Source organism: Phacochoerus africanus, chromosome 7 (assembly GCF_016906955.1).
Source record: "Phacochoerus africanus isolate WHEZ1 chromosome 7, ROS_Pafr_v1, whole genome shotgun sequence".
NCBI classification, from domain to species: Eukaryota; Metazoa; Chordata; class Mammalia; order Artiodactyla; family Suidae; genus Phacochoerus; species Phacochoerus africanus.
Genome location: NC_062550.1, coordinates 100,536,328 through 100,559,736, shown reverse-complemented (window position 1 = coordinate 100,559,736; position 23,409 = coordinate 100,536,328). Strand labels below are relative to the sequence as shown.

Here is a 23,409-nt window from a genome sequence, read left to right as displayed (position 1 = left end):
TCTTACAGTGAAATCTCTGATCTTTACTCAGGGGTTGTTGTTTAAAACCTTGGCTGAGTTCTGATGTAAAAACCACTTAGGGTTTATGGAGTGGTTTCCTCGTAAACTCTAGAGTTGAGGAAAACTTTTCAGAATGAGCACTGTAGAAAGTGCTATTGCAAATATATGTCACTATTTTTTCAAAAAGAAAGACACAGAGGCCATTTTTATTTGTACTTTAGGTTAAAGTACACTTGTGACAACACAATTCCTTACATATTAAGAGTAGGTAAGGTTCTAGCCATGGGCTCAGTTGATTATCAGAGTCACCGATTGCTCACTGTTTTCTGTCATTGCACTCAATGGGTTCAGAATTTGGCCAGGTCAACCAAGAAAGGAAGATAAAAGGCTGGGATTCTGCTGGAGAAGAGGCTTAATACTTAATGCAGTAACTGGCTGTGCAACCCCCAATTTTGCCTTTATTCACGTCTCTTTTATACTTTCTGATGAAAAAAGGTCGTTTATCACAATAGTGCCTGCTCATGAATTCAGTGTTCAGCCCTCAGATGTGAAGTAATTATTTCTTCAATACAGCAGCAGTGGAGGGGTTGGCCTAACTCAGGATGCAGGGAAGACAGTTTTAAGAACATGAATCAGCATGAGAAGTTGGTAGGAAGTTGCCTTTACTAAGTAACATAATTTAGAGAAATAAACATCCTGATTTATAGCATTCCTGAAAACTGGCTTTGCTGTCTCTGTATGGAAAACAAGACTCCTTTCACTAATTACAGCAGCAACTCTTAAAGGAAAAAAGGCATGATGAATGTGTCACTTTTAAAGGAAAAAAAGACACTATGAAAGTCTCATCCTCATATTCAGACTGACATCTGCTGAGCTTGTGTGAATATGCCTGTGTACATGCACCAAGCATTCAAAACAGGCTTTGTATCATGCTTCATTTGTTTTCCAAACAACTTGCAAATGTAAGATAACTTAGTGTACAAAGATCTGTAGTGAAAGAACAGTTCAAATTTATAAGTTATTTTAAATAACAGGTTTTAAATTATTCTTGAGTTTGCTTACCATAAGTTAGTTTCAAGAGGTACTCTTCTCTGGTGTATTATCAATAAAACATGCAAAGGGGACAAGTCCCTAAACATGGTGATGGCACCAAAAAAAGCAGTCAGAAAAATCAAGTCCATAGAGAAGGGCTCGAAATAGGTCTTCAGTGTAGCTCAAATGCATGGCATTGATGTAGCAGCAATGTCTGCAGACTTTTTTTGAAAAATACAAATATATAGATATGGTAAATTTTAAATGTGAATATAAAATTGGACTTTTTTGGAGTTCCCATCGTGGCTCAGTGGTTAACGAATCCGACTAGGAACCATGAGGTTGCGGGTTCAATCCCTGGCCTTGCTCAGTGGGTTGATGATCCGGTGTTGCCCTGAGCTGTGGTGTAGGTTGCAGACGCGGCTCGGATCCCGCATTGCTGTGGCTGTGGTGTAGGCCGGTGGCTACAGCTCCGATTAGGCCCCTAGCCTGGGAACCTCCATATGCCATGGGAGGGGGCCCAGGAAAATGGCGAAAGGACAAAAAAAAAAAAAAAGAATTGGACTTTTTGTTTTTTCTTTTTTTTTTTACTATTTTCTTTTCCTGTAGATTTGTTATCTGTAGTCTTCCACCATATAATTTCCTCTTATGTACTTGCCATACTCAGCTTCATCGTTATGCTTTACCCCCTCCATCTTTGAAATAGCTGCAATGGCATTAGCACCGGTTTCCTAAACCTACTATAAATGATAGTCCTGGGTTGAATATTGTGTAAGCTTACACAAACCAAGCTTAGGTTTATGCAAAATTAAAATTGTTTCAGATGTCCTCAACATAATATAAATTCTACGTATGTATAAGATAGTATGAGAACAATTAGACTTTAAATTCTGTCTACCAAAAATAATGATTTGTATTTTCTAATTTAAAAACTGAAAAACAAGCCTTATAATATATTGGCTGTACTAAAACATCTCTTTATTTTTCAAAATAAGTGGATTTGAAACTCAAGCATGAAAAGTACTTAATCTGTAAGCGACTGACATTATTTTCCTTACTGATGATTTAGCTCCCATGAGTTAAATTGTCTTATTTTCTTTTCTTTCTTGTTAACCTAGACTGAACTGCTTGACCAAAATTTGATCTCTTTAAATAACTAACAAAATTTCCATATTTGTCCCTAGGTAAGGAAGAAGAACTTATATATAAAGATACTCCTGCAAGTGAAAAATTAGAAAGGAGTAAAGAATATACATATCAATGGCTTCATACACAGGTTGGGGTTCATGAACCAACTAGTTCCAGAAATATGAAATGGTGAGGTCATTTCCTTTAAATTAGATTTTTGTATTGCAGACACATCTTGAAAAGTGAAACCTAGGCTAATTGTACTAAAACAAATATGACTTTATATAGCCAAAGGCCAGTGCACCAATTGCCAGGTTATAAAAAGGCAATAGATTTAATAGAATAGGTTTAATCACTCTTTATGCTTTTCACCTAAAATATTTGAGAACTTAGTTTCTGTAGTGCTTAAAACCAACAGATGAGCTACACAAATGATTCTCCTTATAAAGTAAAGAGCATGGTATCCATTAGCTGTGTATAAATATCATACGTATTAAAAGTTGTAGTATTTTACTTTGTGTTGTTTTTGTTACCGTTTATGTTTAGCGATTTTCATTCAGCCCTGATGCTGCCATTTGCCATCATTTTCAATGATGCCTCAATGCTTTAGTTTCCTCTTCTTTATAGTGAGAAGATAAAATCTGTCTGTCTCACAGAATAGAGGTGAGATCAACATGCTGAGGATGCTCGATGTTTATGTCCCTTAGCGAGGTGCCTTGAACTTAATAGAAAATCAGGTTTTTTTTACTGTAATGTACATATTAGTTTTCTAGAAATGCCATGACAAAACACCACAGATGTATGGTTTAAAGAGTAGAGATTTATTTTCTCACAGTTCTGGAGGCTGTCACGTCCAAGATCAAGGAGTCAGCAAGTTTCTGGAGGTTTCTCTGGAGGTCTGTCTCCTTGGCTCGAAGATGGCTACCTTCCCACACTGTCCTCAGGGAATTGTCCCTCCACCTGTGTTATCTGTGTTCGTGTCTCCTCTCCTCACAAAGACACCAGTTCTGTTGGGGGAGGGCCCACCCATATGGCTCATTTTACCTTAATTACCTCTTTCAAGGCTCTGTCATACAGTCCTATTCTGAGATATTGAGGGTTAGCATGTGAACATAAATTTTGAGGGAACAAAATTCAGCCCAAACAATGCAACGTAAAGTATATACATGCATCACCACGAAACCAACGTTTTGAGGAATAAAGCAAACAACATTTGAGAATTTTGTATTTTGCTAATTATTTTAATTAATGCAAGCACAATTTCTTTTATGTTGCTAGTAATCAATTTAGCATAATTCATAATTCAACACTCTTAGAATTATAAACAAATACAGTATAACCCATAGCTTACCATCTGTATTAACCAGATACAGGAAGTGTGGTCCAGAGATTTAAAAGGATAGATAGATAGACAGATAGACAGACAGACAGACAGACAGACAGAGACAGGTAGATAGATAGATAATGTGAAAAATATAAGCAAAATATTTCAGGTTATATTTTTTAATAGTATCATCCATATCTCACTTGAGTTTATATTTCCTTAGTTCTTTTCCACTGAATTCTGAGATGGTTCCTTTCTTCTAGTTAACTAAATTAGGATAACAGGAACTTTTAGTACGCATTCAGATGTAGCTCCTCCTGTCATGATTTATGATTATGAAGGTTCTTTTTTTTTCAGATTATATTTTAGATATGCTTAAACACTTAACATTTCTTACTTCTAAATAAGTTATATTTAAACATGTAATGCAACAGGCAATTGTTAATGGATTTTGTCTTTTGAAAATATAATGTGTAAAAGAATATAGGGGCAGTAATATTTTTAAGAAAAATTGTTTTCAGGAATTGATGTTCTTAAAAAGCTAAGTGTCAATTTTCTAGTCTTAAAGAGAAGTTAATTGTGCACATTAGTAAAATGCATTTAACACGCTAGAGCTATTTTAAAAATAGAAAGCTTTGCCTTTCTTGTAAGTAAGATATATAGGTTCATCTAATAAAATGTTTGTATTTTCTAAAATTTTTTGCTCTGCGTGTATGTTTGGCTCTGTGTATAGCTTTTTGCTCTGTGTAAAATTTTTGCTCTGTGTTGGGCAAAGAAGTGTGGCATTTAAGTTTTGTTTAGAAATTTAAATTTCATGTAAGATTGAACTTTAAAATGAATATGAAAATATGTAAATTTGTATATTTTGCATATCACCTAATTTAAGAAAACTGTTATTTTCATTTTGTAAATTACCAATTGCTACCAAACTTTTCATTGGCTATGTTAATATTCTTCCTCTACATTTATATGTGATTTTTTTTTTTTTTTTTGCTATACAGCAATCACTTCTTGCCTGAGTTAGATCCAGATGTACTTAATGGTGGAAGAGTTCAGCTTGTGGTAAGAAATGTGTTTAAAGTTACAGAAAAGTGTCATAGATACAGTGCTCAATAAATGGTACTTTAACACATGTCCATAAGTAGTGCAAGTTATGAAAATATCACAGCATTATCTTTGGGGGACAATCTCAAAATGCTATGTAGTAAAATAATACTGTGTTTTCTTGGCTTGTAATATAACTTTAAAATATAACATTACCTTAAAATATTAATTCAGAATGGCAGATTTTAAAATATTGGCATTCTACCATATTTTTAAAAATACTCTGCCAAAAAAAAAGGGAGTTCCTATCATAGCGCAGTAGAAACGAATCTGACTGGGAACCATGAGGTTGCAGGTTTGATCCTGGACTCCACTCAGTGGGTTAAAGATCCAGTGATGAGGTGAGCTGTGGTGTAGGTCACAGATGAGGCTCAGATCCAGTGTTGCTGTGGCTGTGGCATAGGCTGTCAGCTGTAGCTCCGATTAGACCCCTAGCCTGGGAACATCCATATGCTGCAGGTGCGGCCCTAAAAAGCAAAAAGAAAAGAAAAGAAATACTCTGCCGAGTTCTCATTTGGCTCAGCGGTGATGAACCTAGTATCCATAAGGACAGGGGTTCAATCCCTGGCTCTGCTCAGTGGGTTAAGGATCCATGTTGCTGTGCGCTGCGGTATAGGCCACAAATGCAGCTTGGTTCTGGTGTTGCTGTGTCTGTGGCATAGGCTGGCAGCTGTAGCTCCAGTTCAGCCCCTAGCCTGGGAATTTCCATATGCTGCAAGTGTGGCCTTAAAAAGAAAGAAAGAAACAAACAAACAAAAACATTGCTTATAAAAAAAATCAAAGAGATACACCATATGGATGAATATGAAGACTTAAACTGTAAGATGTTAGTTCTCTTCAAATGATCTATAAAGTCAATAAACTTTTAGAAAGATTTTAGTAGAAATGGACAAATTTTAAAATGGAGTTTGTTCATTTGTACTAAAGACAAATAAAAGAACATGAAATAGTCAATGCACTCTTAAAAAAGAATAGTAAGGAGAGACACGCTAGTTGACCTGTTATAAAGCCCCTGTAATCAAGACCGTATGCTATGTTCATAAAGAAAAATGGATCAATGGAAAAGAATAGAGCCCGAAAAAAATACCATACTTAGAAAATCAATTGATTTTAAGTTTTGAAAAAATAATGCTAGACAACTGGATATCTACATGGAAAAAAAAATGCGTCTTGACTCCTACTTCCCATCTTACTTAAAATTAATTTGAGATGACTCATGGGTGCCTAAATGTAAAAGCTAAAAAGGTAAGAATTCTCAAAGAAAACTTAGTATAGTATTTTTACAAACCTGAAGTAAGCAAGGACTTCTTAGATAGAACACACAGAAAGAAAAAGACAAATTGCTCTTCATCAAATTTAAAAGTATTGCACTTAGAAAGACACCACTCAGAAAATGAAAAGCAATGAAAAGCTGGAGTTCTCTTGTGGTGCAGTGGGTTTGTTGTCACTCTAGCAGTCTCAATCACTGCTGCTGCACAGAGGTTCCATCCTTTTTAAATAAGTGTACTCAAATTGTGTCATTAACTCGAAGCAAATAAAACGTGATTTCAAAGTCTTCAGGCTTATAGTTAAAGCCTATAGGGCCAGCAGGAGGGTTCCCTGTGTGGTTCAAATGTATTTTCCTTGTTTTGGAACTGGACTTACCAAATTGGGGTACTGCCGTGATGGTTCCTTCTTAGTTCTCAACCATTTCTTTTGATGTCTTAGTATTGATGGACCTATTCTAATGGGAACATTAGACATATACTCTTATGCACTAATTGAAATAAAATTGAGAAAGAACATGTAACATTTTTATACTAATCACAAGTGTTAACTTGGAAACCAGTTGTTATTTATTTCATCTTCAGCAGTTTTCTACTGAGGTTTTTTGACAAAACAATTTTATAACTAGCCAAGCACATTTTTTAAAAAAATGACTGCCACTATCGAAGTTCTGTAATGACAACTTTGCTTACTTAACTAACAATAAGAATTCATGCATGTGGGCAGGAAGAAGGTGGGAAGGAGAAGAGCAAAGATCTGAATTTGAAAGAGAATAATCTTTTGCTTCTGATTTGATGTGTTTCTGTAGCTCATTATATGGGGACAGCTTTTTGATAACCACTGTGGTGGCTTTATGGCTTTATTTTACACTATTTAGATCACTCTCACATCAAACATTGAGGACAGTGCTTTTTCACAGGATTTCAAGAATCCTGTGGTTTGGGTGAAATCCCAGCTACTTTAAGACTGTTTTGCTTTCCTTCATGGCATTTTCTCCCATCTCAGGATTGAATCCTGATAAATCCTTACTTAATGATATTAGACATTATACAAACAATTTTTTTTTTTTACAAAACAGTAAATGACTCTTTCAACTCTTAAGTTCAGTCCAAGATTGTAATAAAAGTTCAGAGAGGGATTTTAAATGAAATAAATTACCTAATATTTATGTCCTTAAAATAAAGCATCTTGAAATTTCTATAATTTATCTTGACCCCCAAATTAGACAATGTATAGTACTTTTATATTAATACCGTCTGTAATGAGAAGGTAGAGAGACCTTTTGCAGCTTTGTCAAATACAAATATGGGATGAAAGGCATGTCAGGGAATTTTATTAGTGGTAAAATGTGAATATTGCAGAAAATAATCCAATGTGGCATTTCTAAGATTCAATTAAGAATTAAATAATATCTGTGGTAAATAAGTGATGTTAAGCTATTTAAAGTTTCATCTGTTGCCTTTAAGATTGATTTTCTTCAAAATTATTCTACTAAAATGTTTTCTTTTGTTGTACGGACTCAAATAGCAAACCTCAATTTTAAAATCGGCTCTTATTTGCAAAAAATGCTTTGACATAGTGCATTTGTTCTGCCTGGGCAGCAATAAAGGATTGTGGTATCATTTTGAAGAAGGTTGTTTGACAGAGCCTGTTTGTTTATTTGGGGTAATGTGAGCTGCATTCAGAAAATGCCATATTTTGTTTCATGATTGTATACATTCTCTCCCGTTGCTCCCAGGCAAGACTTGTAAGCAGAGAAGACACGGATTTAGACCTTTTTTCCATGACCAGTGGAAGTGCTTTGTCTGTGAAGAGAGAAAAAAAAAATCAGGCACACAGACACTCAGCGGGATCTTCAAGTAAGTTGTGGTTTCCTTCAGAATTAATTTAGAGATCGCAAATGAATTGATGGAACCTAATGCCAGCAAGCATTCTTTTACAGATAAGGGGTAGGATGCCAGCAACCAGTATTGCCCCAAAATATGCATTGGAATTTTTTCTTTCTTTAAATGTCTTCTTTAATATAAACAGAATTAAATTATTTCTAAAATTAACAGCATCCGTTTTTATTTTAGTTTAATTCTATGACTCAGTTGTCCCTCCCCCACCCCTCATGGATCGTATTGAATTCTTTGATCATTTAGCTCTGAAAGAATTTGTTTAGGCTAACTGTAAAAAGTTGGATTTATATATCAAAGTAGTGTATTTGGGCCTTTTGTCATTGATTTAATAGATATTGCAAGTAAAGTTAGTTTTTGAAAGACATTTTTTTAACTAGTAGATTTTAGGTAATATTATACTCTCAAAACTGTGGTCTTAAAAACTATTTCTATTGAACAAATGAGTTCGTATTTACTAATGATGACATTTTATATTTTTAATCCTGTCATACACATCTAGTACCTTTAATTTTGTAATATAACTATGTTTATCATTGCTTCCACAAGAATTGCATTGTAGTTATTAACTCTGAAAAGAGTGAAAACATTTACAAAAGATCTGTATCTTAAGTGTTTGAGTGTAATAGAGACTCATTTTTTCAAACTTTTCATTTAACTAATACTGTAGAGATACTGAAATGTCTTTTAATATTGTGACATATGAGTGTAAAAGATGCTTTATTTAATATCATATTTTGTTAATTTTCCCAAAGTATAGTGAATCTGAAAACTCCACACATTAACTTATACTTCATTTTAAGTACTAGCTATTCTTTAACAAGTTTTATTGCTCATTGATAGTATGGTTAAATACACACACTATCAATATTTGAATGGGAACAATTCCATGATCCAGAAGATGCTCTTCAGATAAATGAAAACTTCAAAATGATTTTCTGACTTTTCATTCAGGTGCTTGGAATTATTAGGTTCCTGTCATTTAAATCCATTAATATGTGCAAGTTCATTTTGATAAATTTTGCTTTAAAATTATACTTTTAATCTATCTAATTTAAAAATATTTCCCAGGCTTAAATTCTTAAGAGTGCTTGAATTTTCCTTCCTTGATTATAGAATCTGGTGCTTGAATTTTCCTTGCTTGACTATAGAATCTGGTCATGAAAGTTTGTTCTAGTCAGTATTTGACTAGAAAATACTAACCAGAGCAATATTTTGGGTTCATTCACCTAAGTAAAAGTATTCATTTAATATAAATTTTCTGTAGCAACCTAAGGTATACGTTACATCATTTTCTACACTATACATGTGTATGTGTATATATATGTAAAACATTTCAAAAGGAATCAACCTGTGACCCAGATAATAATGAATAATGCTTTACCCATTTTAAGCATGGCATAGTACAAACTCATATGTTATCACTTTGGAGTAGTATAGGTAAAAAGAAATGAATCAGATAAAACTTCCTTAAAAATTACCTTGTCATTTTACAGAATATCAGAACTTCTGTTCATAATGTATCATCTTAATATTAAAACATAAATAACTCAGTATGTCAGCAACTATCCTGAAATGCACGTTTCATCTTTCACTTATATAACATTGAATCATAGATTTTAGAGTGTACAAGATCATTATAAAGAGTTCATTTTTCTAACATCTTCTCTAAGAAACTGTAATAAGGCAGTTCTCACTGTAATTTCAATTAGTCGTCAATAACTGGTGTTCCGTGTGTGCAAACATGCCTTATCACTAAATCTATTCATTAAGTGACAATTTAAGACAAGCCACTTTAGAAAAATAAAATTTTCATTATATGAATAAATACCACTTAGCACATCATTGTCATTACTAGTTTCCTATGACATCCGCATAATAAAATGGGTAAAGAATGTGGGTAAATTGCCTAGATTTGTATCATAACTTAATTTTCTCATCCTTAAAATGGGAATGATACCTACTTTGCTGAGCTGTTTTAGGATGAAATATATAACCCATTTAGAACAGTATCTGGCACAAAATAAATGCTTTGAAAATGTTCTTTGTAACTGCCACCTACACATAGCTGTAAAAAAAGTAGTTGAGGTAAGATATTGAAGTCTCTAGAATGTCATCACATGGGCTAACTAGTCAGCTTAAAAGAACCATACTCTTAATAGTTACTTGACTAAAAGAAACTTGGCATAGCCTATAATTCCTAGAAATCTTTTAACTGTTGAATTCCTTGCGTCCTTGGCCCCCTTGGCCTTGGACCAACCTCTGACAGTCTCGGTGTTTTGAAAGCTCTTTTTCCTCCAGCTTTCTCTCTCTCAAAATCTTGTCACCTTATTAAAGCTAAAATATTTCTTTTAGCTTTGCAAGCCAGATCTAGAGAATAGTTTATGGGCTTCAGCTATAAAACTCTTTCAGCCTTTGAACTTTTCTAGATATTTCTCTTTCAATGTTGCTATAATATTTGTAACATGTATTCTTTAGAATCAGATACATTCAGGTTTTAAATCCCCACTCTACCATCACATATAAATTGTGTGACCTTGAGTCAATTATCTAAACTCTTAAGAATGAGTTTGCTATCAATAAAATGGGAGTCTAATGTCCACCTCATAGAGTTCTAGTGAGGAATAAATTAGTAAAAATATATGTAAAGTATGTGACATATTGCCTAGTAAGGGCTTAAAGAATACCTTATTGTTTATACCAGTTGTTAATGTTGTTTGTTTTATGTTACTGTTGCATAATCTTAAACAGCTTCGAAGTAAAGTTGTCTTCCTTTTTCACGTGTCAGATTATACCGGAACCAGTGTACTGTCAGCCTAACATCCATCTCAAGCAATACTGTCTTTTCTTGGAGGAATTCCTGAGTTTTCTTTTTCATTTTAGGTCTTGTTGCTCTCTTAAAAGAGGACAAAGGAGTCTTTTGCTGTCTAGCTTTCTAATCTATCTTATGGTTTGAAAAGAGTCACATTCTTATATATAAATTTGCCATTGATATAATGATTATGCCAAGAAATAGATATGCCTCATTTAGACAAAAATATTTGATTTCCTTAAATGATTCTGGTTTTCTCAATTTTCCCATTTAATACTTAAAATAAAGGATGCATTACAGTAATAATAATTTTATTGCTCTAGCAATTTGTAGCTTAACCAATTTCTTTCAATTATCTTTTCTTATTTGTAATGATTATTTTTCTTTGATAGCTAATATAAATGAGACTTAGAGAGTTTATTTAATTTGCCTTGGGACAAAAATCTTAGCAAGGGAAAGAAGCAACTTGAACCCATCTTTTCTTATTCCAAAGCCAGTGCTATATTGCCTTCTAGTCTTCCTTGTGCTGAAATATGTAGCCTAATAAGAATAGAAAGTAATTAATAAAATTCCCTTTATTCATTCGTTCAAGAGCCATTTCTTGATTGATCATTGCTCACTATATAACTAGTTTAGCTTTCTGTTTGCCATCTCTGTACTCTCTTGGACATACTCTTAAAAAGGCAAAATTATGGAAATAGTAAAAATATCACAGGTTTTGGGGGGTTGGGTAGGAGATGAATAGGTTGAGCATAGAGGATTTTTAGGACAGTGAAAATACATTCTATGATACCATAAGTTTGAGTCAATCCTAATATTATACAGTGCCTCCAATATATGGATGCATGTCATTTATTTTGCATTTTTCCAAACCTACAGAATGTGCAAAAGTAAAAAGCAAGAATGGACTGTAATGTAAACTATGGACTTTGGGTGATGATATTTTGGCAGTTTAGTTTCATCAGTTGTCACATAGGTACCTCTCTCATGGAGGGTGTTGACAATGAAGGAGGCTGTGCATGTGTTGGGGCAGGAAGTATATGGCACATCTCTGTCCCTACCTCTCAGTTTTTCTATGAATCTGAAACTGCTCTAAAAAAAAAGTCTTAATAAAAATGGGGAGGGGGGAAGAACATTTTTAAAAGTGGAAAGAAAACTAACCTGAAAGTTATTTTGAATAGGTGTGATTTAGATTTAAATTTTATAAATAGTCCAGACCTAAGGATCCAGAAAGTTGTAGAGCTGATACTCAAAACTGGGTCTTTTGATTCCTAGTCTAAAGACACTGCTTCCCGTCCAACTTGTCTGTATCATAAATGGTTTGCTTCCATCTCAGTGTAAAGGTGGAACAAAAAAACACTAATATAAATTATGATTTCTTTCTTAAAAAGTACAAAGATGAGTTGTACATGCTTAGCACATGGAATCACTTAAATTAAGAGAATAAATGAATTTGTCAGCCATTGTTATTTTCTCCTATATCATATCTTTCAATGGATGTTATCTTCTCCAGGAGGGAAAACTTTTCCATTAACATTTAGGGCCTTCTCTCTAGACTGTTTGTATGAGATTTATACTAGTAAATGGTCACAGATTTTAAAGAAAGGTTGTAATATAAATAGCACTCTATTATGGAATTCAGTCAACATGAAGGTGGAATTTTGAAGGACTTGACCTCTATCAGGAAGGAGAATCTAAACTGACTTTCTTTCAGATTTCATTGACCACAGCAGGGTGGTGCTAATTTTTTATGTTTCTTGTTTATTCTCCTTCTCCCCTGATCGTTTGCATGGTCCAGAAGGGCAGGGAATTTAATGAAATATACTAGGTATCTAGAAACAACTCTCTGGCATATGATAGACCCTTTGATTATATATTTGATTAATGAATTAATGGATGAATGAATGGATATGGCTATACCTTAGCTGCATAAGAGGGCTGGAAAAGGGTGTATTGGACATTTTTTTCATGTTCTGTAGTGGGAAGAAGGCTGTTCTGATAAAGAAAGTGAGTAGAAGAGCTACTCTTTGGTAGACATTCAACAGTATCTACCAAGGCTTCTAAGAGCACCTGACCTGTTCAAAATTCTGGTGCTATTAACTTTAAAGAATACAGTGTATATAAATGATAAAGATTTCCTTCTGGGTGAGTCTTTCACATAGCCCTGTCATGAGCTGCAGGTTCCCATGGGTCTAGCCTACAAGCCAACCTTGTCATTTGTTCATTAAAAAAAACATGGAATGTTCCTTAAGGCCACTGCATCACACAGGGCAAAGAGTGCTGAGCCACACTAGCACAGTTCTGGCCGTGGTGGAGTTATAATCCACATCAATATGTGTTGTGACAGTTTGAGTCACAGTATATAGCTATCATCAAGTTGGTTAAACCGAGTATTACCTATACTGAAGGAATAGCTATAAACCAGAAGGAATCTCTATATGGTACGCCAGGGCTGAGGAAGAGTACCCAAGGAAGATAAACTTGGAAGGAGTTCAAACTTCATTGGAGAAGATGTGATCCGGCCATTGAATAGCAGAGTTCTTGGTATAGCCAGACCAAAGCAGCTCTGGCATTACTGGGCAAGTCTCTGGAGTAACAGAGGGAGAATAGGTGATAGGCAGTGGGTAGCATTGGCATGTGGTAAGAGTGGCCTTGATAAGGGCAAGAGGTGTAGCAGGCTTTGATTTCCCTGTGGAGAGGACAGCACACAGGTTGTGGCTGGGTCGGACTTCACGGTGGCAGAGGGATCATGCTCTGGGCCTGTGGCTTAGGCAAAAGCCACATCAAAGGGCCTCCGAGCCACAAGGCTGACTCTGCCCCCTCCATCTATGCCAGAAGAGGAAAAGCCTCTTCCTCTGGCAGTGACCCTTCAGTGTGCCCTACTAGGAAAGCTTTACATTGTTCTCACTATAAAGCAGAAGTGCTTAAAGGAATTATTTTATCATTAAACATGTAATGAAGGGTATTTTCATTGCTAAGAAGCAATAAATTGATAACTGATGTACATGCATGCACTAAATTACTGCTCTCTGAATATAATCATTTGTGTATGTGGATATGAATTATCAGTATATGTATGAAAAACACCTTTATAAAAATAAATTGGGACGTTCTCTGGTGGCTCAGCAGGCTAAAGATCTGGCACTGTCACAGCTGTGACTCTGGTCACTGCTATGGTGTGGGTTCGATTCCCGAGAACTCCTACATGCCATAGGCCCGGCAACCAAACAAACAAGTAGATAAATTAATATTCACTGTTCTCCAGAAGAGAATCACAGCTTTGACCAAAGTAAGGCCTAGTATTATATTACTCAGGACATCTTAGGCTAAAAGGCATGTTTAAGTGAGAAAAATGAAGAAATTTTCACCGTTGAAAAAAAAATGAGGAAAAACATAAAAGACCTCAAATTAAGATAATATTGCCCCATCAATCTTTGTCTCTTTCTTCTAAGTTTTGTAAACTACTTCCGACCTATAAAACCCTGTTATTAACAAGGGAATATGATTAACTAGGGAATGACTTTATTAAAGTATAGCATAGCCCTTGCTAAACTGGAATTATGAAGGACAGAGGTGAGAGGGATGATTAATATGTCAACTGCACTTTTAAACACAGTGAGAGACAACGTGGTCTTGGTAAGAATCTGTGCTAACAGACTGAAAAGTCAACCTCTAGTCCTGCCTTGGCTCCTCACTAGCTCGTTTGCGACCTTAGATTTAGTATGAAGAAGGCAGCCCTGAATGGTGGAAATAAATTTGGAGTAGGCCAGATTTGAATTTGAAACCTATTTCTCACATATATGTTTTGTGAGTTTAGATGAGATACTTGAGGTTTGGTTTGTTCATTTAGAACATTCATGATAAAAATTATATGACTATATAAATATATTTTTTGTGCTCATATGGGAAGGGGAAGGGGAGTAAATACAAACATACAGGAAATCCAAGGGTTCTTATAGCTTTAAAATTCTGTAATTCTGCAACTAGAATACTAAAACTTTGTATATGACAATTTTCCAATTAAAAAGCAACGTAAGCTATTATTTCTAATGTTTTATTGTAAGAAAATCATGTTTGTAACTGAATGTTTTCTCCCTGCTAGGATACTCCTACATGACTCTGATTTCAAGTATTGTTTAAATTACCTCTAATTACTTTGGTTAAGCACAGTCAACTGAAATAGATAAATAAATCTTTCTTTTAAGTGTTTTCCAAAGATCAGAAAATTTTATCATTTATGGAAAGGACAGCTATTTTATAAAATTAGGATGAATTTATAAATCTAGAAGTGATTCTAAAACTCAGCATGCCTACTGAAATAATTTGTCCTAAGAATATTCTACAGTAAATACTTAGTAGTTGTTATCTTAATGTCCCAATACATTCTTTAACAATTGTTATTGGAATATAGTTGACCTCCAAAGTTATGTTAATTTTAGGCATACAGCGAAGTATTAGTTATACATATTCACATAACCACTCCTTTTCAGATTATTTTCCCATGTAAGTTACCACTCAGTATTGAGTAAATATCTTCTGTGCTATACAGTAGGTCCCCTTTACCCATCTATTGTATATATAGTAGTGTGTTTTTATTGGTTCCAACCCTATAATTTATCCCTTCTCCCATCCTCCGCATCTTCCCTTTGGCAAACCCAAGTTTGGTTTTGAAATCTTTGAGTCAATTTCTGTTTTGTAAGTTCTGTTGTTATCATTTCTATTAGATTCCACACATTAGTGAGCTCATATTTGTCTTTGACTTACTTCACTTAGTATAATAATTTCTAGGTCCATCCATGTTGCTGAAAATGCATTGTTTCGTGCTTTTTATGGCTAAGTAATATTCCATTGCACACATGCACCACATCTTCTTTATCCAGTGCTCTGTTGATGGACATTTTGCTTACTTCCATATCTTGGCTATTGAAAGTAGTGCTCCCATGAACATTAGGGGGCATGTGTCTTTTCATGTTATGCTTTTCTCTGGATATATGCCCAGGAGTGGGGTTGTTAGATCATATGGTAGTTCTAGATTTCGTTTTTTAAGGAGCCTCCGTACTGTTCTCCATAGTGGTTGCACAAGCTGCCATTCCCACCAGCAGTGTAACAGAGTTCCCTTTTCTCTGCACTCTCTGGCCTTTCCAAATACACTCTTTTAAAAAGAGAGAAAAAAAAAATTCCTCTTGAGAACCCAGTCAGCATTTCATAGGGTGGTACTTGGAAATTATCTTTAATCTTTAGCTAGATAGTTACTTTTTAGGAAGAAGCCACTTGTAAATTTTTAATTAAATGGTTAATTTTAAATTAACCAGCTGCAGACCTATAGGTATGAGGTAATTTAATAAATAAGTTATCTTGAAAATAATTAGTAAATTCTGTGACGTTCTATACAAATTAAATTGTTATTAGAGGAAAAAGCAAAGGAATAACATGTTATTCACATGTGTGGTCACCAGCTGTCTTGCTCTACTCCTACAGTAAGGAAACTTATTGGGTGAATATAGTTATAAATAGCTATAAATGAACTATAATTTAATTTATGACTATGATTCTAGTAACTGATGCTTCATCAGTGAATTGGCCTCCCCATTTTGTCATCTTGCTGCTTTCTAACCCTTCTGCCACCCTCCTCCTAACCTGCATCTCCTTTGAAATTTCCCTTCTTCAAGGCTCCGAGAGCTCTAACATTTTGACCATTCTGCCAGCTCTGCTACTTCCAGATGATTCCCTACATTCCATAACTTAAATTTACAAATCGATTATTTCCTCATTGGATGTTTAGAAATGTACAGTTAACTTAATTTTCTGTCCCATAGAGTAGTCAAAAGCATAAAAGTTATATTTAATTATGTCCCTACCTGTGCATATCTTCAGTATAGACTGAAAGTATATATATATGAGAAATAAGTTGAGTTTTGGTTTGGCTGTCCACTAATTAACTAGCATATTGGTTTTACTTGTACCTGGCCTTTAGAGATTCTAGATAGTTACATAATTCTAAAACATCTTCCTCACATACTTTCTTAAAGCAAAAAAAAAAATGTAGTCTCTAGTATTCCATGTCTATTTTCACAAAGTTAAAAAAGAGACATTCATTAATATTGTTTTATTAACATATGGGTTCATGTAATTCAGCCAAAATCACTCAAATGTTTTGGGAGTATTCTTTGAACAACTTCAGAAATTCTAGTAATGTTTAGTTTACAAAGACCTTCGGGGATAAACAGAAAGACAGTGACACAGGTAAAGGATAAGAAAGTCTGAAAAAAAAATCTTTAGATAAAGTCATTCTTAAATTAAAAAATCATGCTAGGTGTCATAAGATGATATATGGATATAGGTAAGATATTGATATGGATACAGATACAGAAATATCTTTCTTTTGTGTTTCCTCAACTTATAGAAATTAAGGACAGTGTGTTTTTCATTCATACACTGTATTCATCTTTAATTTCATAGGCCTTAGTTCCCAGTAATGGAGAGTTCTTTCCATTCCAAGGCATACAAAAACAGATGTGCATCTCACATTTGCCACCTTTTTTTTTTTTAATGGTACTATCATATTAGAGGCATACTTTATTTCTTAAAATTAAAAAAGATTTCGTCTTTTTTTATAAACCTTAGTCATGTTAAGCCAAGTTTCAACTGTGTAACTATCACTTGCCTTTGGACAAGTAATTTAACTGTATGGACTCAGTTTCCCCATTTTAAACATGAGGGGTGACGCGTGTCATGCAGTGTTGTATTGAGGATTAAATGAGATAGCAAATATAAGTGTCAAGCCGGGCTTGAGACACAATGGACTCTGAAATCTCTGCTACTCCGTCAATATGACATTTTTAAGAAAGTTATGAGTCAGTTGACACTGGAGAAATGAGGGGCAAATGGGTGATGAGAAATGTGCTCTAAATTGACTTGATAGGAAAAAGTAATGCAATTGCATGCAAGCAAAAAGTTTGTAGATGCTGAGTGCAAAATAGAGATTGTTAAAAATGTACACTGTGGTAATACTTTTAATTAGCTGGCATACTTGTAAAGTATGGTGTTCTGTCCACAAAATCTCCTGGGAGTTAGTTCTCTTGTGGCACAGCAGGTTAAGGATCCAGTGTTGTCACCGAAGCAACTTGGGCCATTGCTGTGGCACCGGTTCAGTCCCTGGCCCGGGAACTGCCACATGCCATGGGCATGGCCAAACAAATCTTCTAGTAAAATAATTCCACAGTATCACTATCTATGTCGGTTGTTGCAAAACTTCATTGTAGAGGTAAAAATTGACTATCTGATTTCCTATTTAAAGTATTTAAATTTCAATCCCCCTCTAGACACTATATTTTTCCCCCAGATAAAAATAAGGTGAAGATAAGATTTTTATAAACAATTGTTGCCAAGTTAAACTTTTTGGTTCTGTGTATAATAAAAGCTGGCTTTGTTTATGCTCTTGTTTCTTATCTGAAGTGTTTGATTTAAAGTAATACGGCAATAAAAAAGCTTAGAGCTGCATCACAGAATTGTTAATTTTAAGAAATTTTGTTTAGCAAGAGCTGGTCTCTAACAATGTAAAATTTTAAACTTTTTTAAGGCTTTTATTTTATTACTGCATAAACCATAACTTTGCTTTTTCTTGGTCTCAATTTTTTGGCAGGATCTTTAAGAGTACAGATTTGTTAGGTCTTAAAATTTTGTCCCTGATAAACAAACACATTAGCACTTCAACCCTTGAAATATTCCTGTAACCAGAACTGGATGGTCAGAATTAATTACTATCATACCAAGAGCATGTTTACGTGGTAGCTAGAAATATCTAATAGATGTGTATTAAAAGTCTAGCACAGAGTAAGCACATAATAATAAATAGCTGTTGATTTAATGTCCTTTAACAGCATTATACAGCCTGTTTCCAGGATCTGAGACAGTTTAATGAAACAGTCAACAATGATTCCAGACACAGTTAAATATAACAGCTATTAGTAACCACAGAATAATGTTTACAGATCTAAAACAGTAGTTAGTTTCCTCAGTGGTTGACATTATCCAGGGAAAGACAAATTTCAACTGTACTTGTGTGCGAGAATTAGTGGTACATATGTCAACTACATTTATTCTTTGTATAAAAAAAACAAAACAAAACAACTTACACACATTCTAACATTTTTGAGGACAGGATCCATGTAGGCTCTATTGATAACAGATTAAAGCATCATGTTTCTAACTGTAATATTTTACTTCTTACCCCTTCATGATCATTTTCTTTCTTCATTTGTTTTATTTTGACTTCTTTTTTCGGAGGGGGTAAGTTTGTTGATTTCAAACTGAGTTTTTATCCTAGCTAATGTGGTGCAAAAATAAATGGGTATGGTTAAATGTGAAATGCATTTGTCAAATGAATGAAACTGAAGTGCAATAATATAATAAATCCTCAAGGGAGTCATGTTTATTGTTGCCAAATGTCTCCCTGCTAAGAACTAATAAGCATGAAAGGGGATAATGAAAGTTTCCATGAAAAGTTTTTGGGAAACCTATCCACAAGTCTTCACTATCTGGGAATGTGGAAATAAGTATTCGTTTTATACAAGTTCCATATGAGGATTGTAAATGTGGAATTATGAGAATAGAGTGAAATGGAAAGCAACTGCAGTATGATGGTTACTAATATTATTCGGCACATGGAAGGAAAGTGACAGGGAGGCTTCATTGAAAGGCACAATAGAACAGTGTCTGCCACAAGATGGGCACTAAATAAGTACATATTGAATGAATGTGTAAATAAGAGTTTAAATTAAAGCTTTTAAAGACTCCAAGTGGCCCTTAAATTTTAATTGGGGTTTTAAATGTTTAAATTCCAAAGAATAACTGTTCAGTGATAAACATTTGGGAATTTACTTAAAATGCGTATTTTTGCTAAACGTTTACTTTGCGAAATTAATTAACACGGTAAAATGAGAGGTAAAACAAGGCTTAGAAATAAGTGTTTCAAAGGAATATGCATATCAATTAAGGGTAAAATACTCTCAATTATTAGCATAATTTATGCCATTATTTTTTAATTACAAATACTCATGTACACTTAGTTGTAAGTCTAATAAAATTGAACAGAATCCTGAAGAGACTATTTTTTTAAAAGACTGGAGAATTTGGGAACAGACCTTTTCTAAATTGACAAGAATAATGGGCCATACAACCTGATTTTTAGAACCAATCATGCGATAGAAGATGGATGCCTAGATAACTTACAGGTTGTTAAATTTCATTCTTAATTCCTTAATGAGTTACCCTTTCATTGCCTAGTCAGTTTAGGAATTTAAAAACTCAATAAATATCTGCTAGTTTGCTGGGAAGCCAGAAAAGAAGAGTTTTAGTTAATGCAAGGACCACATGACAGATGGCAAATCTAGTTCTGAAAAAAATCATAAAACCTGTTTAGATTTTACAATCAAAAAATTAAATCAGTCAAAAAAAAATTCCTCCAGAAAAAAAAAAAATGTATATTGAATCATAGTAGTGTAAGAACCACGGAATTTAAAGAAACAAGATAGTATTTTCAGTACCACATTTTATGCATCCTGTGCATATCTGTGCAGACAGAACCACAAAAAGGTATCTGTAAGAAGAAATCAACACACTAGTGTGTTAAAACATAATAAAACCTAGGAAAATAGTCCATACTATAGGGAGGCTTCAAAGATTCTAGATCAAATATGAGGGGGAGCTATTATAAAAGATCAAGAAACGGGCAAAATAGAAAAGTAAAATCTATATGGTATATCAAAATAAGATACTCTACCCTATATGATACATATTAGCTTTTATGTTCATTTGGGATTATTTTTTTCAAAATAGATGTTCATAGACAAAGCAAATTGTGTCGTGTTGATTTATAAAGAAACAACAGGCATCATGACTTTCAGCAACAATAGCAAATACTGTGGATATTCTTGTGACTATCACATGTAGTAAACCTAACTGGTTTTCTTATTTATGTACCTCTTAAATAGTGGGTAAGCAGAATGAATAGCTGTAAATGTCAGGGTCCAACTGAGATTTTGAGAAATGGAAATTTTATTACTATTTTTACAAAGGTGTAGAAAAAACTTTTATTCACTGAAAAATCTTGAAAATAATTTCCTTTTTTATTTAATTTTTTATTATAGTTGATTTACAATGTTCTGTGAATTTCTGCTGTACAGCACAGTGACCCAGGTATACATATATATATATATGTGTGTGTGTGTGTGTGTATATATATATATATATATGTGTGTATATATATATGTGTGTGTGTGTATATATATATACACACACACACATTCTTTTTTTCATGTTATCCTCCATCATGTTCCATCACAAGTGATCAAATATAGTTCCTTGGAGAAAACAATTTCAAAAACAAGCAAAATTACCATGTTACATTGAGGTCATCTGAATGTGATACAAAACAACAATATGTTTTATTTTCAGTCTTTTTTTTAGACATTATCTACCTGTAAATGATCACTATAATTCAAGATTGGACATAGCAATAGCCTTAAAAAGCAACTGTTATCTGAGCACTATAATATCTACCTCAACCTCAAACTTGCCCAGTGCAATTTTCACTCACAGCACTTAAATTGATGTAAATGCTTTGCTGCTAAAATCTATTCGGGTCACTTTTATTAAAATGTTGATTTTTTTCCCCACTACTTTACTTCTGCTGTATCTGTTGTTAAGCAGTACAATATGGGAAGGACTTTGAAATGATTTCCATATCCAGACACACAGTGTTGTTTGGATTGATGAAAAGCCAATGACGTATTACTCTACATCATGAAACTTCTATTTTAACCTGTTTAAGGAAGTTTTTCTTATACATACCAGGAGAGCCATTCAAAGCATTTTACATATTAAATTACTTATCAAAACACAGCATATATAGACCTTGACATTTGTTAAAGAACCAAGGATTTAACCAAAAAAAGTGTTTAAAGGACCAGAACAAATCTTTAGCAGAACACAGATTATGTGGCAAAGAAGTGACTTATTGGAAGATAGAGCATATTTATCAAGACATACTTTCAGCATGTATGTAAGAGACTGATTGGTTGATTTGTATAGTCACCTGCAAATGCAGAACAGACTATTGTTTAAAAAAACAAAAATCTATAACAGTAACCTTACAGGAAACAAACAAAAAATACCTAATGAAGGTCCTTTAGTTATAACTGTTATATTCCAGGAACCCATCAGTAGGGCTAGCTCTAATGTCAATTTTTTGAAGCAAGATTCTCTCACTATTGTATGTTCATGTGGGCAAGTAATTTTGGAGTGATTATCCATTGACTGTACTAAATTGCTTCTTTATTTTCTTTTTTCATTTCTGGAGTAATCATAGGACAAAGTAGTAGCTTTGCAATGAATGCAATATGTGGTTCCTTCATAGACATGTTGCTTACTCCTCAATTTATTTTCTATTTATCTGGTGGTTCAAGAATTTATATGATAACAAAGACTCTCACTAAATGCAATGAGAGAATAAGCTATATTGATTACTGCTCAAATTGTTTATTTACACATAGCAGGACAATATAATGCAAGTGTTTAATCACATCTAAAATATTGTTTTTTTTAAAAAAATTTATATATTCACACAAGTGTTTATGTCATTTAAAGACTAGCTTCCTACAGTAGTTTAATTCCACAGAAAATATACTTGAAAATTGCTATAAAACTGTCTTGTAATACTACGCGGTATGGTTTAATTATAATTATTTGCTGATGGAATTACACTAAACTATGAAAAATTTACAAGCTGCCTTTTATATATGGGGTTACATGTAGTTAAGTACAAAAAGGCTAAACATTCATCAGCAGCTTCAAAATAATAAAGACATCAGAACAGTATTAGGGAAAAAAATGTACTGTGTGGTAACTTTGTAGTCAATAGAAAAATTATTTTAAAACTGACTCACAGACTTTGAAAAACATATGGTTTCCAAAGGAGACAGGTTGGGGGGGGGTGAGGGGCTGAGCTGGGGGTCTGGGATGGAAATGCTGTAAAATTGGGTTGTGATGATCATTGTACAACACAATAAATGTAATGAGCTGGGGATTGCGTAATAAAAAAATAAAGCAAAATACCGAGAGATGAATGAGAATTTGATCTACTGAAAAGCCACATTGTAATGCAATTCACTTTAATTTTTAAACAGTAATTTTAGAGGTATATGAAATTATCTTTATATATTTCAATACTTTGTAGAGAAAGTGCCACCTTTCTTACATATTATTTGCCATCTTCGACAAAAAATAAAAAGCTTATATTAAAAATAAAGTCATTAAATAATTCAGCTTTATACTCTTCAGATACTTGCATCAAAAATATTAACCAGTGATGCACTATATTACTGAGTTATATTTTAAAATATATACTTATTTCTACTTATTACTTTGAGTAATGCTTACAAGGAACTTGATTTAACTTTCTCTATTGAAACAAAACATTTGTGGTAGCCATTTGTGGAAATTCACTCACTCCTTTATTAATCTCTATTTTTTTATCTTAAATAAATGTATGAATTCTAAATGTATCCCAATAGCCCTTCATTTCTCAGTGCTCCCTGCCTCCCCATCCATCCAGCCCCAGCATTCTTCCTACCTAATGTGTTCTTGTAGATAGGTACTTGTTATCCAGGAGAAACTATTTATTCATCAAAGAATTTTTACAGCTGGGGCAAGGTGAGGGTTTGCTGTTACTGTTATTATTTTTTTAATAGACCAAAATAGACATTCAATTTTGATATACATCTAATAAACAGAAAGAGGATGAGCTTTGAGGATGCCTTCCTATATTTTATCAGTAGGAAATTTGC

General features: G+C 33.8%; 1 protein-coding gene across 2 annotated transcripts in view; it reads left to right on the top strand.

Moving 5' to 3' along the window:
- The window catches only part of LRRIQ1 (leucine rich repeats and IQ motif containing 1), a 175,425-nt gene that overhangs the window by 149,677 nt on the left and 2,339 nt on the right, over positions 1-23,409 (top strand). For both annotated transcript variants that reach the window (XM_047788336.1, XM_047788337.1), the window contains exons 18-20: positions 2,217-2,349; positions 4,486-4,546; positions 7,593-7,713. In XM_047788336.1, coding sequence (XP_047644292.1) covers positions 2,217-2,349; positions 4,486-4,546; positions 7,593-7,713 — 315 coding nt within the window. The remainder of the gene's footprint in view (positions 1-2,216; positions 2,350-4,485; positions 4,547-7,592; positions 7,714-23,409) is intronic.